Source organism: Heliconius melpomene, chromosome 18 (assembly GCF_056956725.1).
Source record: "Heliconius melpomene rosina isolate 202511_hmr_F chromosome 18, ASM5695672v1, whole genome shotgun sequence".
Classification (NCBI taxonomy): Eukaryota; Metazoa; Arthropoda; class Insecta; order Lepidoptera; family Nymphalidae; genus Heliconius; species Heliconius melpomene.
The window spans coordinates 12,440,161-12,468,021 of NC_140406.1; the positions used below are offsets into that span (position 1 = coordinate 12,440,161).

The window sequence follows — 27,861 nt, forward strand, 5'->3', positions numbered from 1 at the left end:
CGAACGGAGTTATTTAACACTAGGTTCCCTCTACCTATACCTACCGTGTGCGGGATACTGCGTGAAGCTGATTTTAAAAGTTCTATATCAAACGCTCATTTGGTACAAACATTACGTATTTGCATTTTTTTTTATTGCAAGAAACGCAATTGAAGGTTGTAAATAGTCATTCCGACGAAGATTTATCAATAAAATGCAATTATAAATAAATATTGTTGCAGTAAATGAGTGTGACAAACTTAACTTATGAGATCATTTATTTCTTTGGAGAGATCATTTATTCTTAAATACAATAATATAATGAAAATTCAGACTATTTTATCGCTTCACGTTTATCCCGCATATACTTGTTTCCCGGACTTCTCATCCCGCATATAGCAATAACATATTAAAGCTTTCCAATCTCCGCTAGGTAACGTAGCAAAGCGCGGCTTTAAGTTCAGTTCACTCAGTCTTCAGATTTAGGGGAAATTGAGTAACGGATGTATCTTACCACTAGATTCTCAGGTTCCCTCTGCCTACCTTGCCTTTAGCGGGGTACAGCGTGAAGTTTAAAAAAACCTGGTACTTATATGCATGTATTACAACTCTGACATACTTTAAATAAAGATTAACTCGCTCTTATTGTAACTGTTCATAATTACTTTGTACTCGCATAGGTACATAAACAACCTGTTTCCCCATAAATATGTACTTTTCCTATAAACATTTCTCATGACATGTAGATTTTGACCTACTCTAGTATTATTGAATCTGTTATTTACGCTATAAATCAATATTTATATTTTTTTCTTAAAATATTACAAAGGAAAAGAGTCTGTTTGGATGATAGCGCTTATCTTAGGAACTACTGGGTGGAATAGAAAAAATATTTTCCGTTGAATAGTTTTTAAAGGCGTGGCGCAGGGCCACAAGTGTGCGACTGTAAATACGACTGTAAACAGGTTCTGGGTTGTCCTACTAGAGGGATTAATATATTTAATATTTTAATTTCCTCGCATTTGTAACCACGTAAAGTGCGACGTTAAGCTCCGTTACTCAACACGTAATATCTCGTGAATGCGGCGGTAATTCGATATTGTATTCAAAACGTAGAATGGACAGTCTCGTTGTTCCCATCCTAACTGGAATTTAGGGAAATCCTTCAATAGTGCTCCCCTACAGTCCCTAGCTGCATGCCAAGTAAACTTTTTGCAGTAGTGGAAGGCCATCGTGGCATGGGAGTACAAGCGTGCGACCATATACGCGAAGGTTGTAGATTTGATTTCCACTATAAGAAATAAAAAACTCGATATTTTCATTTCACACATTTCCTCGCTCTGGTAACGAGGTAGAGTTGAGTTCACTCAACATATTATATTTTTATATAGGTAATGAAATGTTTTAACACTAGGTTCCTAGGTTCCCTCTGCCTACCCTGCTATGTGCGGGAAGTAATAGTATAGCGTAAAGTTAAAAAAAAGAACAGTTATTTCGTATATTAACCTCTCACTAACGGAAGTATTTTATATTATATAGAAGTAACAATATATAATATACCTAATTAAAAATTTCAAAGATCTTATCAATCGTAAAGCAAATAATTCAATTATCGGTATGTATTTCAAACGACTGTACTTATCTATAGGTAATGTTGAGAATTCGAACAGCGTTGTTGACGTACAGGTTGGCTATCTTATAATCTTTAAGCAGTTGTTTTCACACTTAATAACAAATATTTACTAAGCAATTGAATTTAGATTTATTTCGCATTGGAAACTGTTATTTGCAAAAGGTTTAAAAAATCTGTAGTTGCCTATTTATGTATACTCTACTACTCTCCCTCTCCTATTTAAGGAGCCAGGGGCAAAAATGGGACATGAGACCAAAGCGGTGTTTTGAGTTTCTTTGCTAAACACACAATGTCTCCAGAATTCGCCGGATAATGCAGAACGGAGTGTTTTAATACTAGGTTTTCTCTGCCTACCTACCCTGCTGGGTGAGGGATACGGGGTGAAGCTTAAAACAGTATATAAATAAAATCTATGAAATAAATCCATAGCTGCGCACAGCGTTTAAGAGGAGGATATTAATATACGGTTCGCACTTGGACCAGCTCTGATCTGATAATTTTGTCTACAAATCGCTCAAAAATCAAGTAGGTGCATATAGTGTTCTTCCAAAAAGCATATATACCTATATCAATATTCTCGCGATATCTAAAAAATAGTAAGTTTTCCTAATAAAATGACTAAAAAAATAGAACTTGACTACTTAGTCATTCTAAGCAATAGTTTTAATGTTATGTTCATGTGTTTAATAGGTTGGCGTCTTTCCAAGATATGCCGCTTGGTACCTCATGTAAGAGTAATAAGGTCATATTGCTGTCATTTAGAATTCTAAAGGTCATCCTACTAATATTATAGACGAAAGTTTGTATGTTTTATTTTTGTTAAATGCACCTTTCTCGAGTTTTACTGACAGAACTGACGATCTGACTGACTGTCAATTTTAGTTCTATTAATGAAATGTCAAAAGTTTAATAATCTCTAAGCAAAAGGTGGTGTAGAGTATTTCAATTAAAAATAGTTGTTTAAATTTAATCACACGGACAGAGCCACGGGCAAATGCTAGTTACATTCCAAATAGAACGGTAAGTAATATTTCCATATACATTTTTCTCTTTTTCTTCTTCAGCACATACTAAACTCCATGCTCCGCTTTCCACATTTTTTTTAAAATATACTACTAAAATATACTATTACATACAAGAAAAACTCCAACTACTAAAAAAACTAATAATTTTACTATAAAAACAAAAATATTTTTAGGTATACTTTTTCTTTGAAGGAATTTATAATAATCCTGATGTTAGTGATAAAACAAATGTCCAGACATAATAATCTTAGTAGATAACAGTTTTAGTAGTAATCATCAGTGATAAATAAAAAAATATTTTTTTTTTATATTCACGCGTATCCCGCACATAGCATGTAGGCAAAGGGAACCTGGGATCTTAGTGTTAAGACATTTCGAGTGTAAGACATATCGAGTGGGAATCGAACCCCCAACCTGTCGCGTTTACATTTGCACGGTTCTGTCCTGCGTCAAGAGACTGTCATAATTACATAAATAAATGTAATATTTATTAAATAATTAGCGACCCCCTTGCGGCTTCGCCCGCTTTTACTACTGGATTATTCATATAATGTATGTTTGCAAAGCACTTAAGATAATGTGAAAATTAATTAAACCCTAATGCAACCATTCTCGTAGTTTCAATAAGGATTTTCCAAATGTTTTACACAGCAAGGATTTTTTAGTAGGTACCGTAATTTTAAATCTGTGCTGCTAATCTTTTCAAGTACTTATCTATATATATAAAAGGACTTGTCCTCACTGACTGAGGTAAGACGCACGCACAGCCGTAACCGCTGTGCGTAGAAACGTGAAATTTGGACAGATGTTTACTTTTGTAATCCGGACATCCACTAAGAAGGGATTTTGACCGTAAAGGGGTAAAATAGGGGTTGAAAGTTTGTATGGAAAAAAATTTCAATCGGCACAGATTTTTATAAAATTTGAAATTTGGATTTTTAAAAGTATTTAATTGAACACGTGTTTCATCGTTTTCTAGAATTCTCCCCCTAAGAGTGCCAATATGGGGTTGAAAGTTTGTATAATTTTTTTTCTAAATCGGCACCCATTATTATAAAATTTGAAATTCAGACTTTTTACAGTATTTAATTGAAGACATGTTTCATGGTTTTCTAGAATTCACCCCCTAAGGATGCAAGTAAAGGGTTGAAAGTTTGTATGGAAAAATCTTTAAATCGCCACCGATTTTTATAAAATTTTAAATTTAGACTTAAAAATATTTCATTGAACACACGTTTCGTGGTTTATTAGAATCCACCCGTAAATAAGTAAGCGAAGCTGCGCGCGTCCGCTACTTAAAATATATTTAAATGACTATTTTTAGATAGCTAAATGACTATTTTTAAACGGAAGAAATTATAAACAAAAACCTACATACTAATAACTACTACAAAAAATATGAAACCAAATATATCGCGCTGAAATAATATATTCAACTCCAATTATCCAATACGTGCAAACGCATCTAAATCTTCGTTGCTATAAAGGCAGGCGGGTTTTTTTTTCGAGCTTGTGGTTAATGCTGAAGAGGGTATTCTGTCCTTGATGAAAAGCAAGCACTACGTGGCTGCCTGTGAGGAAAATTAAATAGAATACATCGGCCGGGAATCGAACCCGGCCCGCCCGTGTGGCAGGCGAGCATTCTACCACTGAACCACCGATGCGTGTAAGGCAGGCGGGCGCGGCGGACGCATGGCGAGTGGCGAGCCGTTTCGCAGCAAGGATTTTTTGATATTGTGACAACTTCTAAAGTACCTATTAAAATGAAAAACAGTAAAAGACAGTTTTGATCTACATTAAATGGCCAACGTAACTAATATACTTATTTATATGCTGAGAGTAAGGGATAAGTGAAACTTGACTCGATACAGTTGATGTGTGAACAGCGTGATGTGTCAATAATTAAATGCGTTTTTCTCTTAAACTATTCGCAATTTCGGAATAGTTTTAAAAGCAAATTTTATCTTCGTTTAACGTAGAATTTTAATAAAGTATTTTAAAGGATAAGGATTAATACCATTATGGAAAAATATCCCTCACAATAAAAAATATATTGAAATTACTATTTTTAGACAGAAATATGATCACTACACGTTATTCTTAAAAGATACGAATATGCCATCGCGGACTTTTTTGTAGATCTTATTAAGAGGAACAATACTCCAGTACATTTTTTTCATGTAGTATTTACCATTAAAGCAGCGCATGCGCCAAAGTGCCTCAGCGGGTAGGACTTTATACACATTTATCGTATTTATTTTAATTTACATAAGAATGTACAAATAATAAACTATATATAAACCTTCTACGAAAAATACTCGACCTAATGGTGAAAACGGCATCAAAATCCGTTGGGTGGTTTAAGAGAAGAAGAGTTAGAAACAACTGACAGACACGAAAAGCGACTTTGTTTTATAAGATATAGGATTAATAATTCAACGTAAAAATATAGTGCTTATTAAAGCAGTTTTTCTTTTATTTGTTTTGTAAGTTCACACTTCTTCCCGTCCTTCCTGAATTCTAATAATAACTGAATAAGGTAATCAGTTATTACTTAATTGTTTATACTTAATATTAGTGAAGTTTCTCACTATCTTATATTAATATTAATATCTTTAAGGCCCTGTCCAAATATAACTCGATGGTATCGTTAAACCAATGTGACGGTCCACTGAGCTCTGTCGCAAACAGCTTTCACGGCTATGTTGAAATAAGGGCGACTTTTTGCCTTTTAAATGGTATGGTTTACTTTGGGAGTTGGTAGCTACTTTGGTTGCTACATTCTTTTTATTTCGTTTGGTTAACAAACTAAATGCTGCGGCTTTGCCTGTAAAATCAATGTATTTAAGTTTTTAATTAAATAATTATTATAGTTATATTTATTTTATATACGACAAATATATACATATTACTTTGCAATTTCTCTCTCTTCAATAAATTTGTAAAAGAAGGTTATCATATTGATAACCTTCTTTTTTGAAATCGGTTAGAACGTAATCTTTGACCGTCTAGCTCTTGTCACTGAGGCAACGAATAAAAAACACTGCTATCAGACAAATACCCAGACAGAGGCCGCAAATAGTTTATTGTATGCACAGATTAAATCATAATCTCCAAACAATTTGAAATTTTATTATATAAATAATGATAAATAAACGTTTTTCTTTAATGCGTCGGAAGTATTTATTTACACCAGGCTTAAACGATAACCTTATATAATGATGTGACTTGGATTTATTGTGTTGTAATATAAGTTAAAAAAATTTTAATAAATATATATTTATAAATATATATTTATAAAATATATATTTTTCCTACTATTTTTACATTTTATCGCGTAATTACAAGGAAAAGCACCTAGATGTAGTGACTCTGTTCTCCGTCTGATTCGACATTGCATATTATGAATGGAATAATGGAAAATGCAAATGGAAAAACGGAACAGTAGTATCAGAGGTACCCGTAACCATCGTATTTCCATTAATATACTGTGCTACTGTGCTAAAGTAAGCTCAATATTTCCATAGATTGAAATAAGTTTTTTATATTGTATTAAATATTTATAGACCTCCTACTGTTATAACACTCCGTACATTTCCTCTTAACACTTTTAAGGATAATGCTTGACAAGATCAAATTAAACAACTTATTTATGTAAATACAGAAAACAAAGATATTATATACATAAATACTATGTATTAGAATATGACTATGAGATGATGGCGAAGTGCGGCGTCGAGTGAACGGAGTGTCTCAATATTAGGTTTCCTCTGCCTTCTCTCCTTCTCGTACATACGGGATACTAATAATATTGTTAGAAAACGGAAGCGGTTAACGTTTTTAAAATAAATACGATAAAAACACATAACGTCTATATGTTTCCAATGTACTCGGACAGAAGTTCCACGTAATTACAATAAGTGACATGTATCACTCAATAACAACACTACACCTTCCAATCAGGGCTTCCACCTGTGCACAAGCAACTGTTCCCGTTTGACACAATTCCACTGCTTTTATTGTCTCTTTCATCTAATTCTACACACTTTTAAACTTGTACTCTAACAATATATATTATACTGTAAAGATATCAAAATGAATTTGAAATGACGTCGAGTCACATTTGATTTCTAAAACAAATGATTAGCCAAAAATATCGTTGAAATTTATCATATCATGACATTTTTTAGAAAATCCCCTTATCTGTAATTCAGTCACCCAAATAAAATTCTTTCATTGAAATCGAATAACGATTCATGAATTTTTTCGGAACGGAAACTCCCAATGACTCAAACATGATTCGAGTTTCATATTTACAAAATGATTTCGTAAATGATAACACGCTTTGAAAATGAAATGATTGCTCCAGTATATATATCAAATTAGCTTCACGCTGTATCCCGCACACAGCAGGGTAGACAGTGGGAACCTAGTGTTAAAACACTCCGTTTCTCGCCGCTTACCCTTACCTTACCGCCGAATTCTGCAGGCATTCCTTGTTGAGTAGCAGAACTCAACACCGCGCTTAGCCTCGACATCAGCACGAAGAAATGATAATATAAATTTAAATAATTATTTCATTTCCTCGAGTGGGCATCGACACAGCCACAGTTACACACTTGTGCCCTTGCGCCGCGTCTGGTCTCTAGTATATTTCAAATAAATAATTAAAAATATGTAAAATATTAATTTAAAAAAAGGCCAGATGAGTTTCTTGCGCCGGTTTTTCTCAGTTCTGAGACAGTAACTAGTAATCGAAGTTAATTATTTGACGTTTAAAAGAAGCACGTCATTTCTTATCTATCTATACTAATATAATAAAGCGGAAGAGTTTGTTTGTTTGTTTGTTTGTTTGAACGCTAAGATCTCTGGATCTACTGGTCCGATTTACTTTGTTTTTGTTTTGTATGAAAGCTGCATTCTTCAGAAGTGCTATAGGCTATGTAACATTACATTACACATATAAACTAATATATTTTAAAGTACTTTCTAATTTGACATGCAATTTATTCTGCCATGTTAATAACAACCGTCGCGTCGCTACGCAACCGTTACCGCGACATTTTGATATTCATCCTTATGAAAATAAATGTAATAGTCACTTTTAGCATTTTATCTAGATTGAAATTATACTTAGATTACTGTATAAAATTCTAATAAATTATTAAGGAGATGTCACTGATTCGAAATGACCTAGCCTACGGGCGGCATAGTATGAGTGTGACCGACGCGAAAATATTCTTATAGTTTAAGCAGGCGTAGCCGCGTCCGGGTCCACTAGTACTTAATATAATAAAGCGGAAGAGTTTGTTTGTTTGTTTGTTTGAACGCTAAGATCTCTGGATCTACTGGTCCGATTTACATTGTTTTTGTTTTGTATGAAAGCTGCATTCTTCAGAAGTGCTACAGGCTATATAATATTCCATTACACATATATACTAATAAATTAAAATAGTTTCTAATTTGACATGCAATTTATTCTGCCATGTTAATAACAACCGTCGTCGCTACGCGACCGCGTTCGTTACCGCGTCATTTTGATGTTCATCCTTATGAAAATAAATATAATAGTCACTTTTAGCATTTCATCTAGATTGAAATTATATTTCTATAGAAATTATATTCTTATATTTCAAGCAGGCGTAGCCGCGTCCGGGTCCGCTAGTACTGAATAAAATTTATGTGACTTTAATTTTGTATGACAATTGATTATATTAAATGTATGACGTGGGTTCATTTGCAACCTTAAACTATTATTAAGTGAAGATTTTTCTCCAGCTATACAAATATAGCAGGGTAGCAGGGCCTAGTATTAATGCACAGGCACTGCATATAATAATATATGCCCCGAGTTAGAATCGAACCAACAACCATCACGTTTACAGTCAAACACTTAAGCCACTGCACCCAGAAGACCTCCAAATTTACGTTATTTACGGAATATGTTATATGATAAATAATATCGCGCAGCTGAACTGGAATAGCGTCTAATTCTAAAGGAAAAAGGAAAGAAGGAATTAATAAAGTATAATAATATATACCTTATATTAAATTTACTTAATAAGATATTTATAAACCACTACAGGCAAGTAATGATATAATAGCACCGACAATATAATTTTAATGTAGGGCAGACGTCAGCGAGGTCGATATCAGCTTATTTTGTGTTAACTCAAAAACCTGTGAAAGCATAAACTAAAAATAATATTATATTTTATTAATGGGTACAAATTTAAATAATGTTAATAAATTCGCTCATTATTTACTTAGTTTGTTTCATTTGTTTATAAATTTCGATAGTATAACAGTGGTAGTGGGTTCGAGACGAAGCTAATTGGCAGTAAAGTATTTGTTTCATACAAGATATACCCAATTCAATATTTCCAAACGAAAATGTTTCGAAATCGCCGAGGGAACCTAGTGTTAAGAGACTCTGGTCCCCACTTTCTGCCGGATTCTAGAGGCATTGCGTGTTGAGTGACAGAACTCACCGGTTCACTCACTCACTCACTCGACACCGGAGCGAAGAAATGGAAATATAAACGTAAATAAATAGTTCACTTCCTCGATTGGGGATCGAATCCACAACCGTCCTGTTACAGCCACACCCTTGTGCCGCTGCGCCACTACGGCCTTTATATAATTTTATACGAATTTATAAACATTGTTGTAATTATCAAGTACATTTTGTTTTTATCACTTTTAGTTCTAAGAGCTTGTATTTAGACACTGGCGTAAAATAGGTAAGAAGCAAACTGTGTCCTTTAGAGCGTCCTTACAACTTGACCTTACTCTAGTCCTTATGTAAAAGATACTGGGTTAACAAGGTCAAACGTCCCCTTTTAAAATATATCCACATTTAGTAGATTTTGTCTCTCAAAGACCCCCCATACATACATTATAGCGCAAATAGAATCTTCAGACGTGAGAACAATTCTCAGTGTATCATCTTTCTTCTTTAACAGGGAAATTGAATGTAAGGTCATGATATGCATTTTTTCTGCGGTTGAACTAAAACGGATGTGTTGTCTTAGTTGCGCTAGGAAGTAGAATTGTGTAATATAGAACTAGCTCATGTTTTGTGGTGATAAGTGGGATCGTGGGTTCGATTTTTTTTTAAATTTATAAAGTTTTGATTGCTCAGTAGCTTAGTGGTCAGAGTCCTTAAATATTTTTCAAGAGGAGCGGGTTGAAAAGTTTAAAACGGGGGATTTTAAAACGCTTCCTCTGAAACAGAGGAAAAATACTTCTTTAATACATTTAGCGAAATCACTAAATGTACTTACTATTTAGCTTAACAGATACAAAAAATATAATATAGTGCACTAAAAAGTACAAAAATAATAAACTCTAGTCAGACGTTCTGTAGAGCTCAACTATTCAGTTCTGGGCTAGTAAAACATAGTATATTCAGTGAATATACTATGTTTTACCAGTATTCACATCCGCTTGATACATCCGTCACTTAAGAGAACATCCGGAAGAGTGTTCAGCCATTTCTTAGGAGAGTGATTGGTCACTAAATCATTGTATAACATGAGTAATATCGATATCACAATAATTGTATTAGCTTATTAGTTATTAGCTCACAATCAAATGGTTCCGATAAACAAATTAAGATATTGTTTATATGAGGTCAGTAAATATTTACATATTGACGCAGTTCGGTCCACGCATTGGTAATTCATAGAACAATGGTCCATTCATTGTGATTAGCTACCGCTAGCTTTATGTACGTAGGTGTATGTGTAAATCTTACTAGAAAGAAGTTGTTAATTAACATTATTTTTTGTAATTTACCCTATTTCATATGTATGTTAGAGGGGGGAGAGGGGGCGACTGCAAGTGCGATAGGTTGTGGGTTCGAGTCCCACTCTAGGAAACGAGATATTTAATGTGATGGTGAGGCTAGGGGCAGCGATGGGTTCCGCTACTTAACACATAATGCACTTTTCTACTATCCTATATATTTCATTAGTAGAAATGTTAGTCTCTTGTAAGCAGTTGTGGTGCAGTGAGGCAACATACCCTCTCAAGAGAGTATAATATTATTTTTATTTCTCCGCTATGGCAGACAAAACGCCATTCAACACGCGATATTTTGAAAATCGAGCGATGCCCAGGGAACGGAGTGTTTTAAGACTAGTTTCGGCTTTTACCCTGCTAAGAATGTGAAATCCGTTTTTTTTTCTAATAAAAATACATTTTTTTTAGTCTTTCTTTAATACTTGACTACCATTAGATCATATTTTTATATACTATTCATTTATAAAAGAAAACTATTAAATTTTATTTATTACACGAGGAAGGTAATAAATTATAATATAGCGTCGCGTCCACATACATAGATGTTATTATCTATATGTTATTTATATTTTATGGTTAATATAATAAAAAATGCAAATCACAAGAATATAAGGAAAACTTTCATAAAAATTAATAATAATTTTTAATGCTTTTCATTATTTCATAATATAATCTAACGCTATATTTATAACTCATACCATCTTGACACAGAGGAGCCACGTTTGACTTAACCAATGAATTCAATTCCCAGTCGGAGGAATATTTTTTTGTCTGTGTTGTCGTAGACAAACCGTGGCATTGTTTTCCGCCACTCAACACTCAACGTATGTATCGAAAATTGAGTGAATAGTGGGCAACATAGTGCCTTAACACTTATTTCGTTCTACCTACTCTGTATAAATATATGCGAGAAAAACGAGAATTTGTATCTATAACCGAATATTCTTTAAATCAGCAATAGAATCTCGAGCGTTAGAACACTCTTTCCTCCACTGCCCATCAAATTTCCGACCAATGTATGTAAAGAACCTAATCTTTATTAATTACTATAGACGTGAAATGAAAATTATTTAAATATAATATTACTTCTCAAAGCAACGTCGAATTCACAACCATCTCCAATTCATACGGTCGCAACCACTATGCCACAGTAGCCTCAAACATATTATTATTTTAAGGCACTGGTTCATATCCTGCCACGTATAAAATTTTAATCTAAATAAGAAGTTTTATTTATAATTAATGCATTTTTGTTTTTGTTACAGGCATGGTTGGTGCACCCGATGTCGTTAAGCCGTCTGATAAAGTGGAAGACTATTCACCTCACGTCAACGGCAACCCAATTTTCACTATCAGCGGTAATTACATTAATACTTTATTATCAATCAATATGGCTTAAATGAAGGTCGTGTGTTCAATTCCCGTTTGGGTAAATGAATTAATTTCATTCGATGAGGTATAATTTTTCCCTTTTTGGTAATACCATAAAAGCACGGCGTTGCGTTGGTACGGCGGCACTCAATGTTCGAAAAATTAGGTGGAGGATGGTGAACGAAATATCTTAAAACTGGGTTCGGTCTTGCCATATTAATTTGCCTAGATTAGTACGTACTTCTGAAGAAATTAAAATATTAATAAATAATAACTCATCCCTCCGAATGGGAATCGAATCCACAACCCTCGCGTTTCGGTGACACTCTTGTGCCCCTGCGCTACGAAGGTCTCAATATTTTTTATTTTATTTTTACTAACTCGTATCTGCTAAGATTAAATTTCTCTTTGTAAAGGTTGTCTCTCAGAGATTGCTATTGGCAATAATGCCGCCTTGGCACGCTCTCTATTTGTTTTTAAAATCTTTGGAATTTTTGTTATTACTTTTGTGCAATAGATAAAGGATTTCAGGACTGTGGGTTCGATCACCACTCAAGGAAATGAAATATTTCAAATTTTCTCTCTAGCAACGAGGCAAAGCGCGGGGTTGTGTTCCGTCACTCAACACGCTATGCCTCCAGAATTCAATGAAAAGTTGGGAAAGGTAGTAAGTAGCACCTATCGTGCCAAAGCGTGCAAGATACAGCGTAAATCTAAAAAAAATACCTAAAATTTCAACTTTCTAAGTCCAATAGTTTCGTTTGTACATTGTCTTCAGTGATTGTCTGTCTGATTTCGGTGACTAATCTATATGTATAGATATGAAAAGATAAGTAAAAAAATTATAAAAAAAACCCGACATACGCGAGTCGAGTTCCTACCGAGTGTTCCGTACAAAAATTAGAGGTCTCGAGCTTTTTCTGAAATCCAAGCTTGTATTAGCTAAAGCCTTTTCATCTGCTACTTACATCTGAGTATATAGTTGGAATTTCAACTGGATATCTTCAAACATTCCTGAGATAGAGGCTCCTGACAGACAGACAGATAAACAGACGGACGGACAACAAAGCAATCTTATAAGGGTTTCTATTTTTCCTTAAATGAAAAACGAAACCCTAAAAAAGTATTATCACAAAAGTTTACACTTTATCGTTAGAATAACGAAAGTATTTCTTCAACGATAAAATTGAATCTATAATATAGATATATTATATCTATATAATATCTACCTATTTAATATCACAAATAATCCATATATCGTCGCGTCGGCCGTTATTTATTCGCATAAATCATAATTTAGAGATACAGGACACAACGACCAATCGGTCTAAAGATATCTTTCGATATAGATAGATAGGCAATCAATTGAAACACATATTTGCAAAATTTTACTTAAATCCGCGCAGTCTTTGTACGATTTATTGTATGGATAGGTTTTAAAAGTGTAAGGTGGTGTGAGACGTTATGCAATTTAGATATGGGCGCGGAAAAAAGTGAGTGTGTATTATTATTTTTTTAAATATTTTAGCAATTATTAATAGAGTTTTAATTATTTTAATTGTCATGGTAGGAAATAAAAATATTTTATTAATCGTTAGTTTAATTAATTCTTAGTTTTTGTTTCTTATTATTGTGTTAAAGCACATTTTTTTGTTTTTTTTTTCATACGGACTTCCTATAGAATGTATATATGGCATATTATTTGAAAAATATAAATAAAAAGTATGAATTTTATTAATTTTAAGTAACATTTTAATAAATAATTTAAAAAAATGTTCAAATGTATTTTTTCAAGATATATTGAGTGGAAAATATTAAAATCATATACCATTCATAAATTATTGTTTATTCTATAGGAAAATGAGCTATAATTTTCTAGGCCACCTATCTGTTATTTATATTATATACCTAGCTACCTATGCTCGTAGAGCCTTGTTTCAGTGATAAAAATCACAGCTGACTTAATTTAATACTACATTAAAAATTTACTTTACAGAAAACAAAAAATAGTGTAAAAATATTTTAGTTAAAAATTGCTTTCAAAAAGATTCCATGATCGGTTGTGTTCAGTTCGATCGCTGAGCTAGAAGAATGTTTTATTTCATATACCTATTTCTATTAGAACATGGCACGGAGTTCATTTCCGCCGCTGACAAGCAAAAACAAGACATTAGGTGTGTCTTGTATTTGGAATACTATTTAGATACTAGGCGGTGGTCACGGGATGACCGTGGTCAGTCTAAAATCAGAAAAAAAATATAATGTATTTTTTACAAGCTCCTTGCTTTATATCCTAACTGAAACTGAACTAATGATATCCTACACCTAGATATTTCAATTGTTTTTGCCATAACATCATTAAATGACGCATGTGTAAAATTATAATAACGCTATGGTTATAAAACAAACTCCCATTGAAGGTAATGAGTAGAAAATAACTATTATAGATAAACATCAAGGAAAACGAATGCTTAAACTATGCTTTTTAAATATTGTATTCTCACTTGTTTCTTTGTTCTTGTTAAGTAATGCCATTGTTTTGCTTATTAAAATATATCGAAATTCTCTTCTAGATATTATTTTTTAGAAAGATAAAAAAGATCTTTTTTTGTCTGTTTACATTTATTGTTGTTTTCTTTTGTTTCGCAAACACCACGCGAATTGAATTCCTCTAACACGTTAATCGGAATATAACTTGCCTTGTCTTCCCCTTCGAGTTATCATAGTGTCTGGCGAGGGTACCAAGTCCATCATTTTGCAGGGTGAAGACCTCAGAGTAGCTCATATTTTCATATTCTTATATTTTAAGAATAATTTTATTTTTTAATAATACTTATTTTAATAATTATCAGGACAGTCATTTAAAATGAGTTAACTATCCACATTTATTTTACAATGTAAAAGATTACGATGTAAATATTGTTCGAATTGAATTACCATTACTGTTTATCGTCCTAACAAAATTAAGTAAGAGTCATTTAATTTTGTTGCTAAATAAGTATATAATAGATATTTCAAAATTAAATCAGCTTCACGCTGTATCCCGCACACAGCAGGGTAGGCAGATGGAACCTAGTGTTAAAACACTCCGTTCCTGACTTATCGCCTTATTTTCAAAACATTACGGCTTGAGTTGCGGAATTTAACGACGAGCTTTGTCTTGTAACCAGAGCGAGGAATTGAAATTATATCATTCCCCCAATTGGGAATCTAACTCACAACCGTCGTTTTACGTCGCATTTACAGTGAAAGGTGTGCGGCTGAGCTCCGATGGCCTCAAGAATCATAATCATAATATATTTAATTATAATATCATTAATTAAATAAATATAAATTATCATTGTTATTGTTGCTATCGTTACTGTGCATTTACAGCGATTATTGTTGCTATACTCACTTACCTAAGATATAAATGCACCATTGCACTGACACCATTTCTATACAAAAGCTGCGACTTTCGATTATCAAAAAAAAATTGCAAAGAACTGTCTTCGTATGTAATTACAATTATCTTAATTAGTTTTATTGTCTTTATACGATATTATTAGAAGTTCTTTTTTTGTTTATTTTTATCATTAAAATTCCAAAATATTTTTTATTATATCATATTATAATCTGATCTAATAGGAATCTAATATTGTTGATTTTTCTTTTTAATTTAGAATCCCCACCCCTAGACCCGAAGCTATAAAAAAAATAACATGACAGTACTAACCAACCCAATTCAATAGGCACCAATTTAAATGCAAGATTCCAACAAATCAATAACTTTTTAATTCGACCGCTTATTATTCCCAAATGACATTTCACGTCACATTATGACATTCTCTGTTTACCTTACATAATTAAGAGAATATTCATTGAGAGCAACTCATTTATCTCAATAATTTATTCTTATCTTAGTTTTGAATACACATAGTAATGTCCAACAAACATTTATATCATGAACAAATAACTAAAATGTGAATTCATTTTAAGTTTACCCGCCGCCTTTTTAGCACGTATATTACTAAATAGTCGTATTATTATTTTAATAAAAATGTGATTTTCGATAGAAAACGTGATAAAAATTGAATATTTAAGTTCTTTTTGTGTCACAAGTGTTTTTTTATTATAATTAAGTTCGTCCAAAGAAATGTAATTCGTTTTTTTAGAAGGAAGCCTTAAATTCTATATAATATCCGCGTTGGAATCTCAGTGTTGTTTGAGTAGAGATAAAGAGAAGTTGTGTTATTAATTAATATGGCCAAATTTATGAGTACCAATCTGGAGATGGCGGTGCGGAAGTATTGGAGGAAAATGGACGGATACACTATAATTGGTAATTCTAATATTTTTTTGATATTCGTGCCTATCTCACATATAATACTGCAGATGTGTCGTGGCCGCCTTGAAATTAGGCTGTTTGAACTTTTGCTCATAATGTATACTCGGGAAGAAAATAATCAAAAGAAAAAGTCCTAATATCTAACCTGCGCATCTGCAGGGCGACCACGACTCGTCGACCCTCCGTCCTCCTCTTTCTAACTCAAATTTAAGATATTTGACTTAAATCTTTAAACATCATCAATAGTAATATCAGAAAGAATCAAAAATAGCTTTTTGCAATGTCCTTCACATTATCAATGATCCTTTGTCTGTAAATCGAGACTTTCTGCCCGTTGTGACGCATTATTTGTTCTTTATAATTAAACCGGTTTTATACTATAGATATCAATAAATATTTATTTAACTCGGAATCGAACCTGTGATCTATGCAAGTAACTTCTCATTAATTTGGAAGTATTTTATTCCCTTAGTTATGTTATAGTATACTTATGATAAGTATAAGAAAAGTTTTCCACAAGGAAAATTGTTTAGTTTTTTTTTCCAATTGCTAAATGGCATTGTCTTAGCATTTCTATTCAGTTCCTTTGTTATCATTAATTCTAGTATCCGTATACGTCAATTATTATTATTACTGCGTTTTCTTGGTTTTAGTTTCCTTTAAATAATTAATAGTTTCTTTTTAATGATATAAGTAAATAGATTATGGAATCATGTAAATTGTAACAGTAAAAACGCGGCGTTAAGTTCCGCCACTAAATGATCGAAATGTCTCAAAAGTTGACCGTAAACTAAAAACGAAGTGTTTTTGTTGTTTAGCACTTGATTTCTCCATGTGATAATTAATCGAAATCGAGTCTTACAATTAATTAAATACAATAAAATATTCTACATATCTATACTAATATAATAAAGCGGAAGAGTTTGTTTGTTTGTTTGTTTGTTTGTTTGTTTGTTTGTTTGTTTGAACGCTAAGATCTCTGGATCTACTGGATCGATTTACTTTGTTTTTGTTTTGTATGAAAACTGAATTCTTCAGAAGTGCTATAGGCTATATAATATTACATTATACATATATACTAATAAATTAAAATACTTTCTAATTTGACATGCAATTTATTCTGCCATGTTAATAACAAACGTCGTCGCTACGCGACCGCGTTCGTTACCGCGTCATTTTGATATTCATCCTTATGAAAATAAATATAATAGTCACTTTTAACATTTCATCTAGATTGAAATTATATTTCTATAGAAATTATATTCTTATATTTCAAGCAGGCGTAGCCGCGTCCGGGTCCGCTAGTTTATTATAAGTATCTTAAGTCACTTTCTATTTATATGGCTACTTCTTATTATATAACTTTTAAAAAGTTTTCTGTTTCCAAGTACGCACTAAAATGTATGTTATCTATAACGAAGAAATTTCTTATAAACCCATTAAGCCTAATGACAATTAAGTTTTTAAACGTCACGCTATAATGACGCAGTTGTTTCCCCTTGATTAAATAATGATTATAGGTTCAAATAAAAATACGCTTAAGCATAAATACAAATACTTCGTTGACGGAGAAATATAAAGAATTGTCTTAGATTCCGCAGTTTAATAAATAAAGTACGTAAAGTTATGGAATTTCGAGAACGCAGTGACTTATCACTCAATTCATGTGTTCATTTTCAAACGTGATGGTTGTGGGTTCCATTCTTACTCGGGGCCATGAACATGTTAATATTATTTTTATTTCTCTGCTCTGCTAGACAAAAGCAGGCGTTAAATTCCGCCTTCCAACACATAATATTTGTGAAAAAAGAATACTTATTGAATTAATATCATATTTTTTTATTATGTCTTATATACTAATATTTATTCTGCACGGTATTCAAATCTGTGATATTATACAACGATAACTAGTTTATTATAATAAATAAATTTTGATATACATATAATTATATATTAAATTTCTGAAAAATGCGAGATTCCCCTGCACCACTTGTTATATTGACCTTTAGAAACTTTTATGTAAATCATGAATCTACTCCACTGTGCTTAATACATTAAAAGAATATCATTAATAAGTGTAAATATATTTGTATAGATAAATATTTGGTATATTTGTACCATGGGCATAGAGATAAACCACCCCTGAATTGTGTAGTGTCCCACCCCAGAAATTTTACTTACAAAATTTTGCCTCGCAAAATATACGAGCGTATGAATCTGTTCAAAGCTAAAGTCCAGATGTGCTCATTTACATAGAGGGAACCTAGTGACGTATTAAGTCAGGTATTTCTACACCTTTAGCCTATTTTTAAAAATAACTTTACCTAAGAGAATCGAAAAGACCAGAACATGTTTTAAATTTATTCATTCTGTGGAGTTGAAATCGAGAAATTATAACTATAAAACTATATTTAAAATTTGAGTTGAAATGAATTAAAATATTTTGATGACGTACATCAAAAAAAAACAAAAAAATGTAATTTTATGTAAAAGACCGCACTCGAGGCCGTAGACAAAAACTAGTATTGCAATAAAAGAAGTAACATAAGTGACGTAAGAAATATTGCACATAAAAATTGCAAAATCTTTTGTCAACACTCGCACACAGACACTGTGACCTTTAATCTGGCCGTTCACTTTAGATAAACTTTTCATTTAATGATTCTACTTGATTTATAATTGTATCTTTCATTAGATATCTATTAATGAAAAATATATAAATAATATATATCTTTATAGATAAATGACGAAACCTTTTTGTATTATATCGTCTATTTATCGAGAAATTCTATAGGTTAAGTAATTTATCATATAAAGAAATTTTAATTACTTCCGTATAACCACAAATTTTTCAAATAATTACCTCGTCCCAAGGAGTTGATCGTTCGTTCGATCCACATTCAGGGTTCTGCTTCAGGCTTTATCACGCACACAGTAGGATAGGCAGAGGGCTAGTGAGAGGCTAGTGTTAAGACACTCCGTTCAGTTACGACAGGAATGGAGTCTATTCATATTGTTTCCCGTGGTCTACCACTGGTATGCGAGAGAATTGGTGAAGCTGTAAAAAAACGTTGAATTCACTTAAATATCTATTGCGCCACTGCGGCATTGCTACGATCCCTCTATCTTAGTGTACTTTATAATAAATATATATCGTCTCATACAAAATGTATGGCCGAGGCAAAATCCATTAAAGTCAAAGCGTAGGCTTACGAGACGAGAAGGCACTCTCAAACCTTTCTCGTAGAAAAGAACTGAAATGGCTTATCGATATTATGTTAATGGGGAAATAGTATGTAAAATAACTGCGTTTGGTACTCAGAAAAGAATACTCGTCTATATTATTAATATGAATATTTTTTTGTTAACATAACATAATAAACTCCATATTTCGTCTATTTCAAGTACATATATTTCGTATTGAGACTCGAAACTACAACCTTCAATAAATACCTTACTAATAAGTAATGAAAAAATGCTTTTAATAAGACTCGAAATAATTATTTGTTGTAAAATCTTTTACAGATGAAATTGGCAGTCCAGACAGCGGATTTACTATGTCGTCGGTAAATTCCAACGGGGACCTGAAGAGCCTGGGTGATCCACCAGAGAAGAAGGTTGCGGAGGCGGATGCGGAGAAACAACCATTGTCTGGGGTAAGTTTTGTTATATCCTCTAAATTTACTGCTTATAATGGCCTTTTTGAGTAACTTGACTTGTCTTCGTCTGTCTTGGTTAAAAAATAACATAACGTAAAAAGGGTGAGGACACCCCCTCCTCCAACTTTTTCATATATGAGGAGAGGAGAGGCGAAAAGGGTATGCAGAGACCGTAACCTTTGAAGCTCCGTTCCATTCCATGGTTACCATATCTAATCTGCAATTAGTAAATTGCATACTTTAAATGCATGTCTTGCACGTGTTTATAAAAAAAACAATATCACCAGCTAAATATATTTTTGATAAGACTTACTGATGACTTGAGAGATAATAGAAAATACCAATAATTCTACTTAACTGATTGCTATTATCATATTAATTATAATAATTGAATTCAATGAATTTCTTTTTGCGTAGATACAATTAGGTAGTTGAAACATAATTTTTAATTGCTTTATCGATTTCGCTACGTAAACGGATGAAAGCTAGTACATTTTTTATACTGACATTTCTTTGAAAAAAATAAGGTTTAATGTCGACTTATTTTATTAAATTACTTTAGATACTCATACCTTTGTACCATTATCTCCTTTGAAAATGATAATGAAACTTATTTGATTTATTATCGTTATCTTCGCTTATTCCTAATAGTCATTTTAAACATAGAAAAAATAGAAATACAATGTGATACTATCGCGGGAATTGGCACGTGTACGGCGGAACCCAAAACCACCTAAATGACCTACAAAACCAAAATGATCATGCTGTAACTGCGCTAAGATGGTGTTTGGGATTTTATTACAGTGAATGTATGGTTCATTTTCACGCAAAAACTACTGAACGGATATAGATGAAACTTTACAGAAATATAGTTTATACATCGTTTATTAAAACATTCTATATAATTTGGCTATAATAGTATAATAAAAAGTTTAAGCAGGCGACCCTCCGCGTGGGGTATTTATGTATTTTATATTTTTCTAACTTACCTCATTGTCGGCACCTAGTTCAATGCCTGCTCAAATTGCAAAAATAAACAATATAAGTCTGATAGCAGTTCACGTTTCAATTATATATAAAATTTATTTATAATATAATTAATAATATGGAGACTGGCTTTTGTACTATTTACATTCATAATAAGTAAGTAATAAGTACCTACCGTACATGTGTTTTATTATAATGTTTTTTTTACGGTATGACGCTCTATCCCACAATTAGTAGGGTGGATAGATTAGAGCGACGGAATCAAACTCACACTTGTCAACGGACAGATTTTTTTCGTATTCAAATACACCAATTTGATGGGAAAAGAATAAGTTGCATTTTTCCCGGCCAGTCTAAAAATCCTTAGTATTTTGAATTAAAAAAAAACAAGACGAACTTTACCATGACGACGTTGGATGTATGAAAATCATCACGTTCTGCCGAATTGAAAACATATAAGAACTTGAAAGAAAACTAAAAAAATACTCGAGTCAATGTATAAGTCAAATCATTCATTTGACGTTGCCATTTAACACTATCATATTGATATTTTTAATTGAAAATACACAAAAATATATCAAATTAATTATACACAAATACAAAAAAAATGTTTAGACAATGATTAAAGTAAAAAAAGAGAGTCGTGTCACTTTAATCTCTTCTAGTCGGGAAAGAGCGTGAAGATAATAAAAGGTAACAAGGAAAGTATTATATACAAAACAATCAAATAATACTACAAGGATATGTATTACTGCCTGTATGCACGGTGGTTAAGGGTTCGATTTTAAGTCTAGGGAATGATTTATTTTTATTTCCCTGCGCCGGTAACACGTCGGTAACTAGGACCAACTTAAAAATAAGTACGTTAGGTTACCTTTACGGCTAAATGCGGGATACAGAACTTAGGGCAAAAAAATGGTGACACGGCAAATCAAATAAAAGCTTGAAAGCTTCAAAAAAAATTACAAAAATACATTGTACATACATACATATACATACATACTATTTTCTAATGTAATTCGTTCATAATATTTCTATTAAGTATTATAATTATTTATTTACTTCTTTCCTATTTCTTTTTGTAAGATGTTATGATTTGATTTTCTGCCATTTTAATGATGTTCAATAAATATATTTATATAAAAATAAAACCTTATTTAAATTCTATTTAGTTTGTATTTTAATGTTTCTTTTTTACTTTTTTTATAGCAATTCCTAAATATTGTTACTTAACTGATTTGTTGTTCTGCTGAGAGTTTTTTATTGTTTATATTAAATTCCCACATATCAATAAACAAAACTGGTCAGTATCATACCTGGCTTTCATTGTTATTCTGTAAAGTGATTATTTCTTTTAGTAATGCAAATTCAATAAATTTTTGGATTTAATATTTACGGCGTTGAGCTCTGCCACTCAACACATTACATCTCGAATTGAGCAGGAGAGCAGAGAATGGGGTGTTTTGACCCTAGGTTCTCCAACTAGTTTTCTATATGTGCGATATATCGTAAAATTATAAAAACCTGAATATTAAAATTTTAATGTAGCTTTATATACACATGTATAAGTAATTTTATTAAAATGGAGTTTTCTATTGCAGAAAAAAGAAGAAAGATGGTGGAGCACGTTAATGCAGGTGGCGGTGCCGTTCTTCATAGCCGGATGTGGTACCATCGGCGCAGGGCTCGTCTTGGGAAGTGTCAGAGTAAGTAAAAAAATCGAGTTCAGCGTGAAACTTTTTATTTAAAAAGTAACGTGGCAGGACTTGAACCTGGAAAAATACAGGATTATTTTAGGTATTATGTGAAATATTTATCCGTTTTTAGTGGCATGATAGGTGCTATATGAGAAATAGTGTTACAATTAGTCGTACGTAACCCAAGTAGTCTAAACAAAGGCGGTATAAATTATGAATACTTTCGCGATTAGGGGATTCCCACTTTACGGCTGTAACATAAACCTAATTGGCATATAGTATCGAGGTCAATGCAATCAATGTATAAGTAAAGTAAGCCACAGGCTATAGTTATCTCAGTCACAATCAAAGAACAATAAGCACTTTAGATTTTCTTAGACACTTATAAAATTTCTATTGTTATGAGATAGTAAAATATGGAAATTGATGGTCTTTTGGTATATATAATAAAAAAATAAAATAAAATATATACCTATACCATAGGGCACTGTTTGTCTGTTCAGAAATGATAAAATGGTTTACATACAAATATATGTAAACAATTTGTGTGATCTATTAAAACAGCAGCATAGAAAAAGGAGGGATATTTTTGTGCAGAATATTCTTATAAATTTTTACAAACAAGAAATATGCCCTGAAAAATCTTTATCCACATATATCTGTTCGAAGCTAAAAGTCTAGATTTGGACAAAGATTAAAAGATTAAAAAATTTGTTAATGTGTTATCAGATAACTGATAAACGTAAAAATTGTAAATATTTCTGAAAACAATATGAATTACATTTACATTACAAAAGTACAATTAAATCAAAAACAATAAATACTTAATTCGTTTTACATGAAGTAATTTTTTTTTGGAGATCGTGGTCCTACGGCACAGTGCGTGATTGTGATAACACGAGGGTTGTGGGTTTGAATTGCATTCGTGGAAATAAAATATTTAATATTTACATTTCAACGAGACAAAGCGCGCCACTCAACACGCCATGACCCCAGAATTCGGCTGAAAGTGTGGAAGTATCGGAGTGCCTTAACCCTAGCTTCGCCAAGTTCCTCTGTGCGAAATACAGCATGAAGCTAAAAATATTATAGAAGAAACAGATAAATTGATCTTTCCCTCTCTAACATTACTATTTTATACAATGAACTATTTTTTCAAATAACCTTTACCTACTTAACTTAACCCAATAATCCAGTACAAATGTGGTTAGTGGGTGACAGTGACCCAGACATAGTGCTATAACCTTATTAATTAATATCTTCTTCTTCTTTGTCGTTTCGCTCTTGACAGAGCGGTCGTGGTCGTCTTTTTTTTTTTTTTTTTTAAATAATTAATATCTACTGAAATGTAATTGTTTATGTTTTGGTTTGTGTGTAAATTTTCACAGAATACTGCTATATGGTATTTTTTTTCCAACAAAAGTTTCACTTGTTGCAATACAAATGCATGGCACAACTGCATTATTAATCGGTTGATTTCAACTCTCTAATAACACACGTTTGAAGGAAAACATAGAATAAGTGGTAGTTGATGATAGAGCATTACTTATAATTGCCAGCCTTTACATAACAATGGAAAGACTACCTAGTTTTATGGTTTCTTATGAAAATTGAAAAAGAAAAATGAAAATTAAATGGCAACTGTGTAAAAATTACCTAAATTAAAATCTATAAAAAAATTGAGTTGAACTACGCGGATACAATATCGAAGATGCTGAAAAAGTTACTCGTGATCTTTGGTTAGGTAGATTTGAATTTAGATTGTTTGGTTCTAGTTTATTGAGAAATATTTATACTAAAGTATATTGTTAATATGCTAACTTCAAAACTGCATCGTGATATAATAAATATAGTATAGTAGATTAAAAGACAATACTTACAAACTTAAGAATTTTATTTGAAAATCAATCAACAGTATGAAATCTTTTGTAAAAATGTTGCCTTTTTTAAAATGTTTATTAAAACATTTTTTTCCAGAACTGGGACGTCTTTCTTCAAGTAAATGCAATATTCGTGTTAGTACCATCTCTATCAGGATTAAAAGGTTAGTAAATAGTATTTATTCTTTTTTTTTTCAATAAGGAACTGAAACAAAAACTCCTTATCTGTCCCTTGGGGAAGCCCCTTCATTTAAAATATATACCTAAGTATTATTAATTGCTTGATTTAAATCTACGACTGTAAATTCACCACAACTTATCTTGTTGCTATATTATTTATGAAATATAATTTATTTAAAAGGTGTTGACGCGATGGTTTTAACTTTCAATGGGCAGGGCGGCACTGGGAGCTTAGTGAAAAAACACTCCGCTTCCCCCATATTCTCATTCTCCGAAGAATTGCGGAAACTCAATACCGCACTTTTCCTCGACATCATCGAGTGAAGAAATGAAAATATTAAATATAACATTTCCTCAATTGGAAATAGAACCCACAATTAGATTTGGGTAGATATCAATGTATGTAGTTTATCAACAATATATTGCAATACGAGTATTATTATGTAGTAATATAATGAAATAACAAAAATAGCAATTTGATAATGGATTAATTAAAAAATATTTCTTATCAATAAGTGATAAGAGCAGAAAATGTAATTATTTTAATAGAATGAATTTGCGGGTAGGCAGAGAGATCCTGTTGCACGAGACATTGTGTGTAAGCGGCGGAATTCAAATCCATGCGCTATATTTAACTCCTTGGTGGCTCAACGTAATGCAAGTTCATAATATTTTAATGTTCAATTTCAGGGAACCTCGACATGTGCCTCGCATCCCGTCTGTCCACCCAAGCGAATCTCGGGAACATGGAGTCGCCACGGGAAGTCATTTCCATGGTGGTTGGAAACATATCATTAGTACAGGTTAATATATTTTTTTTCACGGTGTGTATTCCGAAGCAAAAAGCAGAGTAGGGAGAGGAAACTCCCTTAACACAACATTCACTTTATATATTATAACAAAATATAATATAAAAGATATATAATTGCTTATTTAAATTTTAAAAATCAACACTTTTTGTTGTTTCCATTCCAACAATCAATTTTCCATTTAAATGTCATCATAAAAGATTAAAAGGTATATATAATATATTGTTTAAAGAATTATAATATAATTTCAGGTACAAGCAATAGTAGCGGCGACGGTGGTGGCGATGTTCGCGATCGTGGTGAACACCATAGTGGATGGTGCTTTTAATGGCAACTACGTGCTACTGCTGATCGCCTCCGCTATATTCACCGCTACCACCACGTGTTTTGTATTAGGTGAGAAATATACTATGTATTTCTAAACAAACTGTTTTGCCCGCCTTAGCTTATTGATATATTTTTGCTAAATTTTATAAAATCCTCTACATTGAATGAAGTTTTATCTTAATCTTTTTCCGTGAAAGTCGAAGAAACATTTTAACCATTCCCACAAAATTTCACATTTATAAAATTATATAGGTAGTATAGGTAGTAGAATAGGACTAACTGTTGATTGCGATTGTTATTGTGATGTATAGATTTTATTTGAGTTAGATGATGATGATAGACATCATCATCATTTACCAACATCACATCACCACACGTACCTTTAAAATTATCAATAGAAAAATTGACTTTTACCAATTAACCCTCATATATTTGCTGCATGGCTAATAATTAAAAGAATATGTAATCCTATATATCTTATAAAACAAAGTCGCTTTTCGTGTTTCTAACTCTTCTTCTTCTAAACCACCCAACGGATTTTGATGCGGTCTTCACCATTAAGTCGAGTGTTTTTCGTAGAAGGTTTATATATAGTTTATTATTTGTACATTCTTATGTAAATTAACATAAATACGATAAATGTGTATAAAGTCCTACCCGTTGAGACACTTTCGCGCATGTGCTGCTCTAATGGTAAGTACTACATGAAAAAAATGTACTGGAGTATTGTTTCTCTTAATAAGATCTACAAAAAAGTCCGCGAGAGCATATTCGTATCTTTTAAGAATAACGTGTAGTGATCATTTTTCTGTCTAAAAATAATAATTTCAATATATTTTTTATTGTGAGGGATATTTTTCCATAATGGTATTAATCCTTATCTTTTAAAATACTTTATTAATTTTCTACGTTAAACGAAGATAAAATTTGCTTTTTACAATATTTTGAAATTGCGAATAGTTTTACAGAAAAACGCATTTAATTGTTGACACATCCCGTCGTTGACACATCAGCTGTATGTTACTCAAGTTTTACTTATCCCTTACTCTCAGCGTATAAATAAGTACATTAGTTACGTTGGCCATTTAATGTAGACCAAAACTGTCTTTTACTGTTTTTCATTTTAATAAGTACTTTAGAAGTTGTTACAATATCAAAAAAATCCTTGCTGCGAAACGGCTCGCCACTCGCCATGCGTCCGCCGTGCCCGCTTGCCTAACACGCATCGGTGTTTCGGGTTCGATTCCCGGCCCATGCATTCTATTTAATTTTCCTCACAGGCAGCCACGTCGTGCTTGCTTTTCATCAGGGACAGAATACCCCCATTTCAGTTTCGTTTCGTTTAGTTCAGCATTAACCACAAGCTCGAAAAGAAAAAAACCCGGCTGCCTCTAAAGCAACGAAGGTTTAGTTAGATGCGTTTGCACGTATTGGACAATTGGAGTTGAATGTATTATTTAAGCGCGATATATTTAGTTTCACATTTTTTTGTAGTAGTTATTAGTAGGTAGGTTTTTGTTTATAATTTCTTCCGTTTAAAAATAGTCATTTAACTATCTAAAAATAGTAATTTAAATATATTTTAATAAGTACTTGAAAAGATTAGTAGCACAGATTTAAAATTACGGTACCTACTAAAAAATCCTTGCTGTGTAAAACAATTGAAAAATCCTTATTGAAACTACGAAAATGCGGGTTGCATTAGGGTTTAATTAATTTTCACATTATCTTAAGTGCTTTGCAAACATACATTACATGAATAATCCAGTAGTTAAAGCGGGCGAAGCCGCAAGAGGGTCGCTAGTGTATTGATAAAGAGAGATATAATGTCGATTTTTTTAAAAGGACAATGTGAACCTTGTGCTTAGACAATCCGCTTCCAACTTTAACTTAAATATAAATAATTTAAATATATACTATATATACTTTATTTCAGATTTTGTCATGGTAATGGTGATTTTCGGATCGCAAAAATTCAAAGTGAATCCTGACAACGTGGCGACCCCCCTCGCCGCCTCCATCGGGGACATCGTCAGCAACTCCGTACTCGCTGTCACCGCTCAGTACATGTTCGAACAAATAAGTGAGTGTTGTTTACGATTAGCATTTTTTTTCTTTTATTACTGCAAATGGTAATATGAAGGTAGCCGACGATAATCGATATTCTAATTTGATTTATTT

At 32.2% G+C, this 27,861-nt stretch overlaps 1 protein-coding gene across 4 annotated transcripts in view; it reads left to right on the forward strand.

Moving 5' to 3' along the window:
* Window positions 1-27,861, forward strand: part of LOC146529618 (solute carrier family 41 member 1-like) — a 69,364-nt gene that overhangs the window by 36,525 nt on the left and 4,978 nt on the right. For 2 of the 4 annotated variants that reach the window (XM_085201474.1, XM_085201473.1), the window contains exons 2-8: window positions 11,709-11,801; window positions 19,667-19,797; window positions 22,389-22,493; window positions 24,462-24,528; window positions 25,235-25,347; window positions 25,605-25,749; window positions 27,617-27,763. In XM_085201474.1, the coding sequence (XP_085057600.1) occupies window positions 11,711-11,801; window positions 19,667-19,797; window positions 22,389-22,493; window positions 24,462-24,528; window positions 25,235-25,347; window positions 25,605-25,749; window positions 27,617-27,763 (799 nt within the window). In that variant the 5' untranslated portion in view covers window positions 11,709-11,710. Of the gene's footprint in view, window positions 1-11,708; window positions 11,802-13,201; window positions 13,308-15,807; window positions 16,136-19,666; window positions 19,798-22,388; window positions 22,494-24,461; window positions 24,529-25,234; window positions 25,348-25,604; window positions 25,750-27,616; window positions 27,764-27,861 lie in introns of those variants that run through there. The other 2 variants (XM_085201476.1, XM_085201475.1) reach the window with 2 other exon arrangements.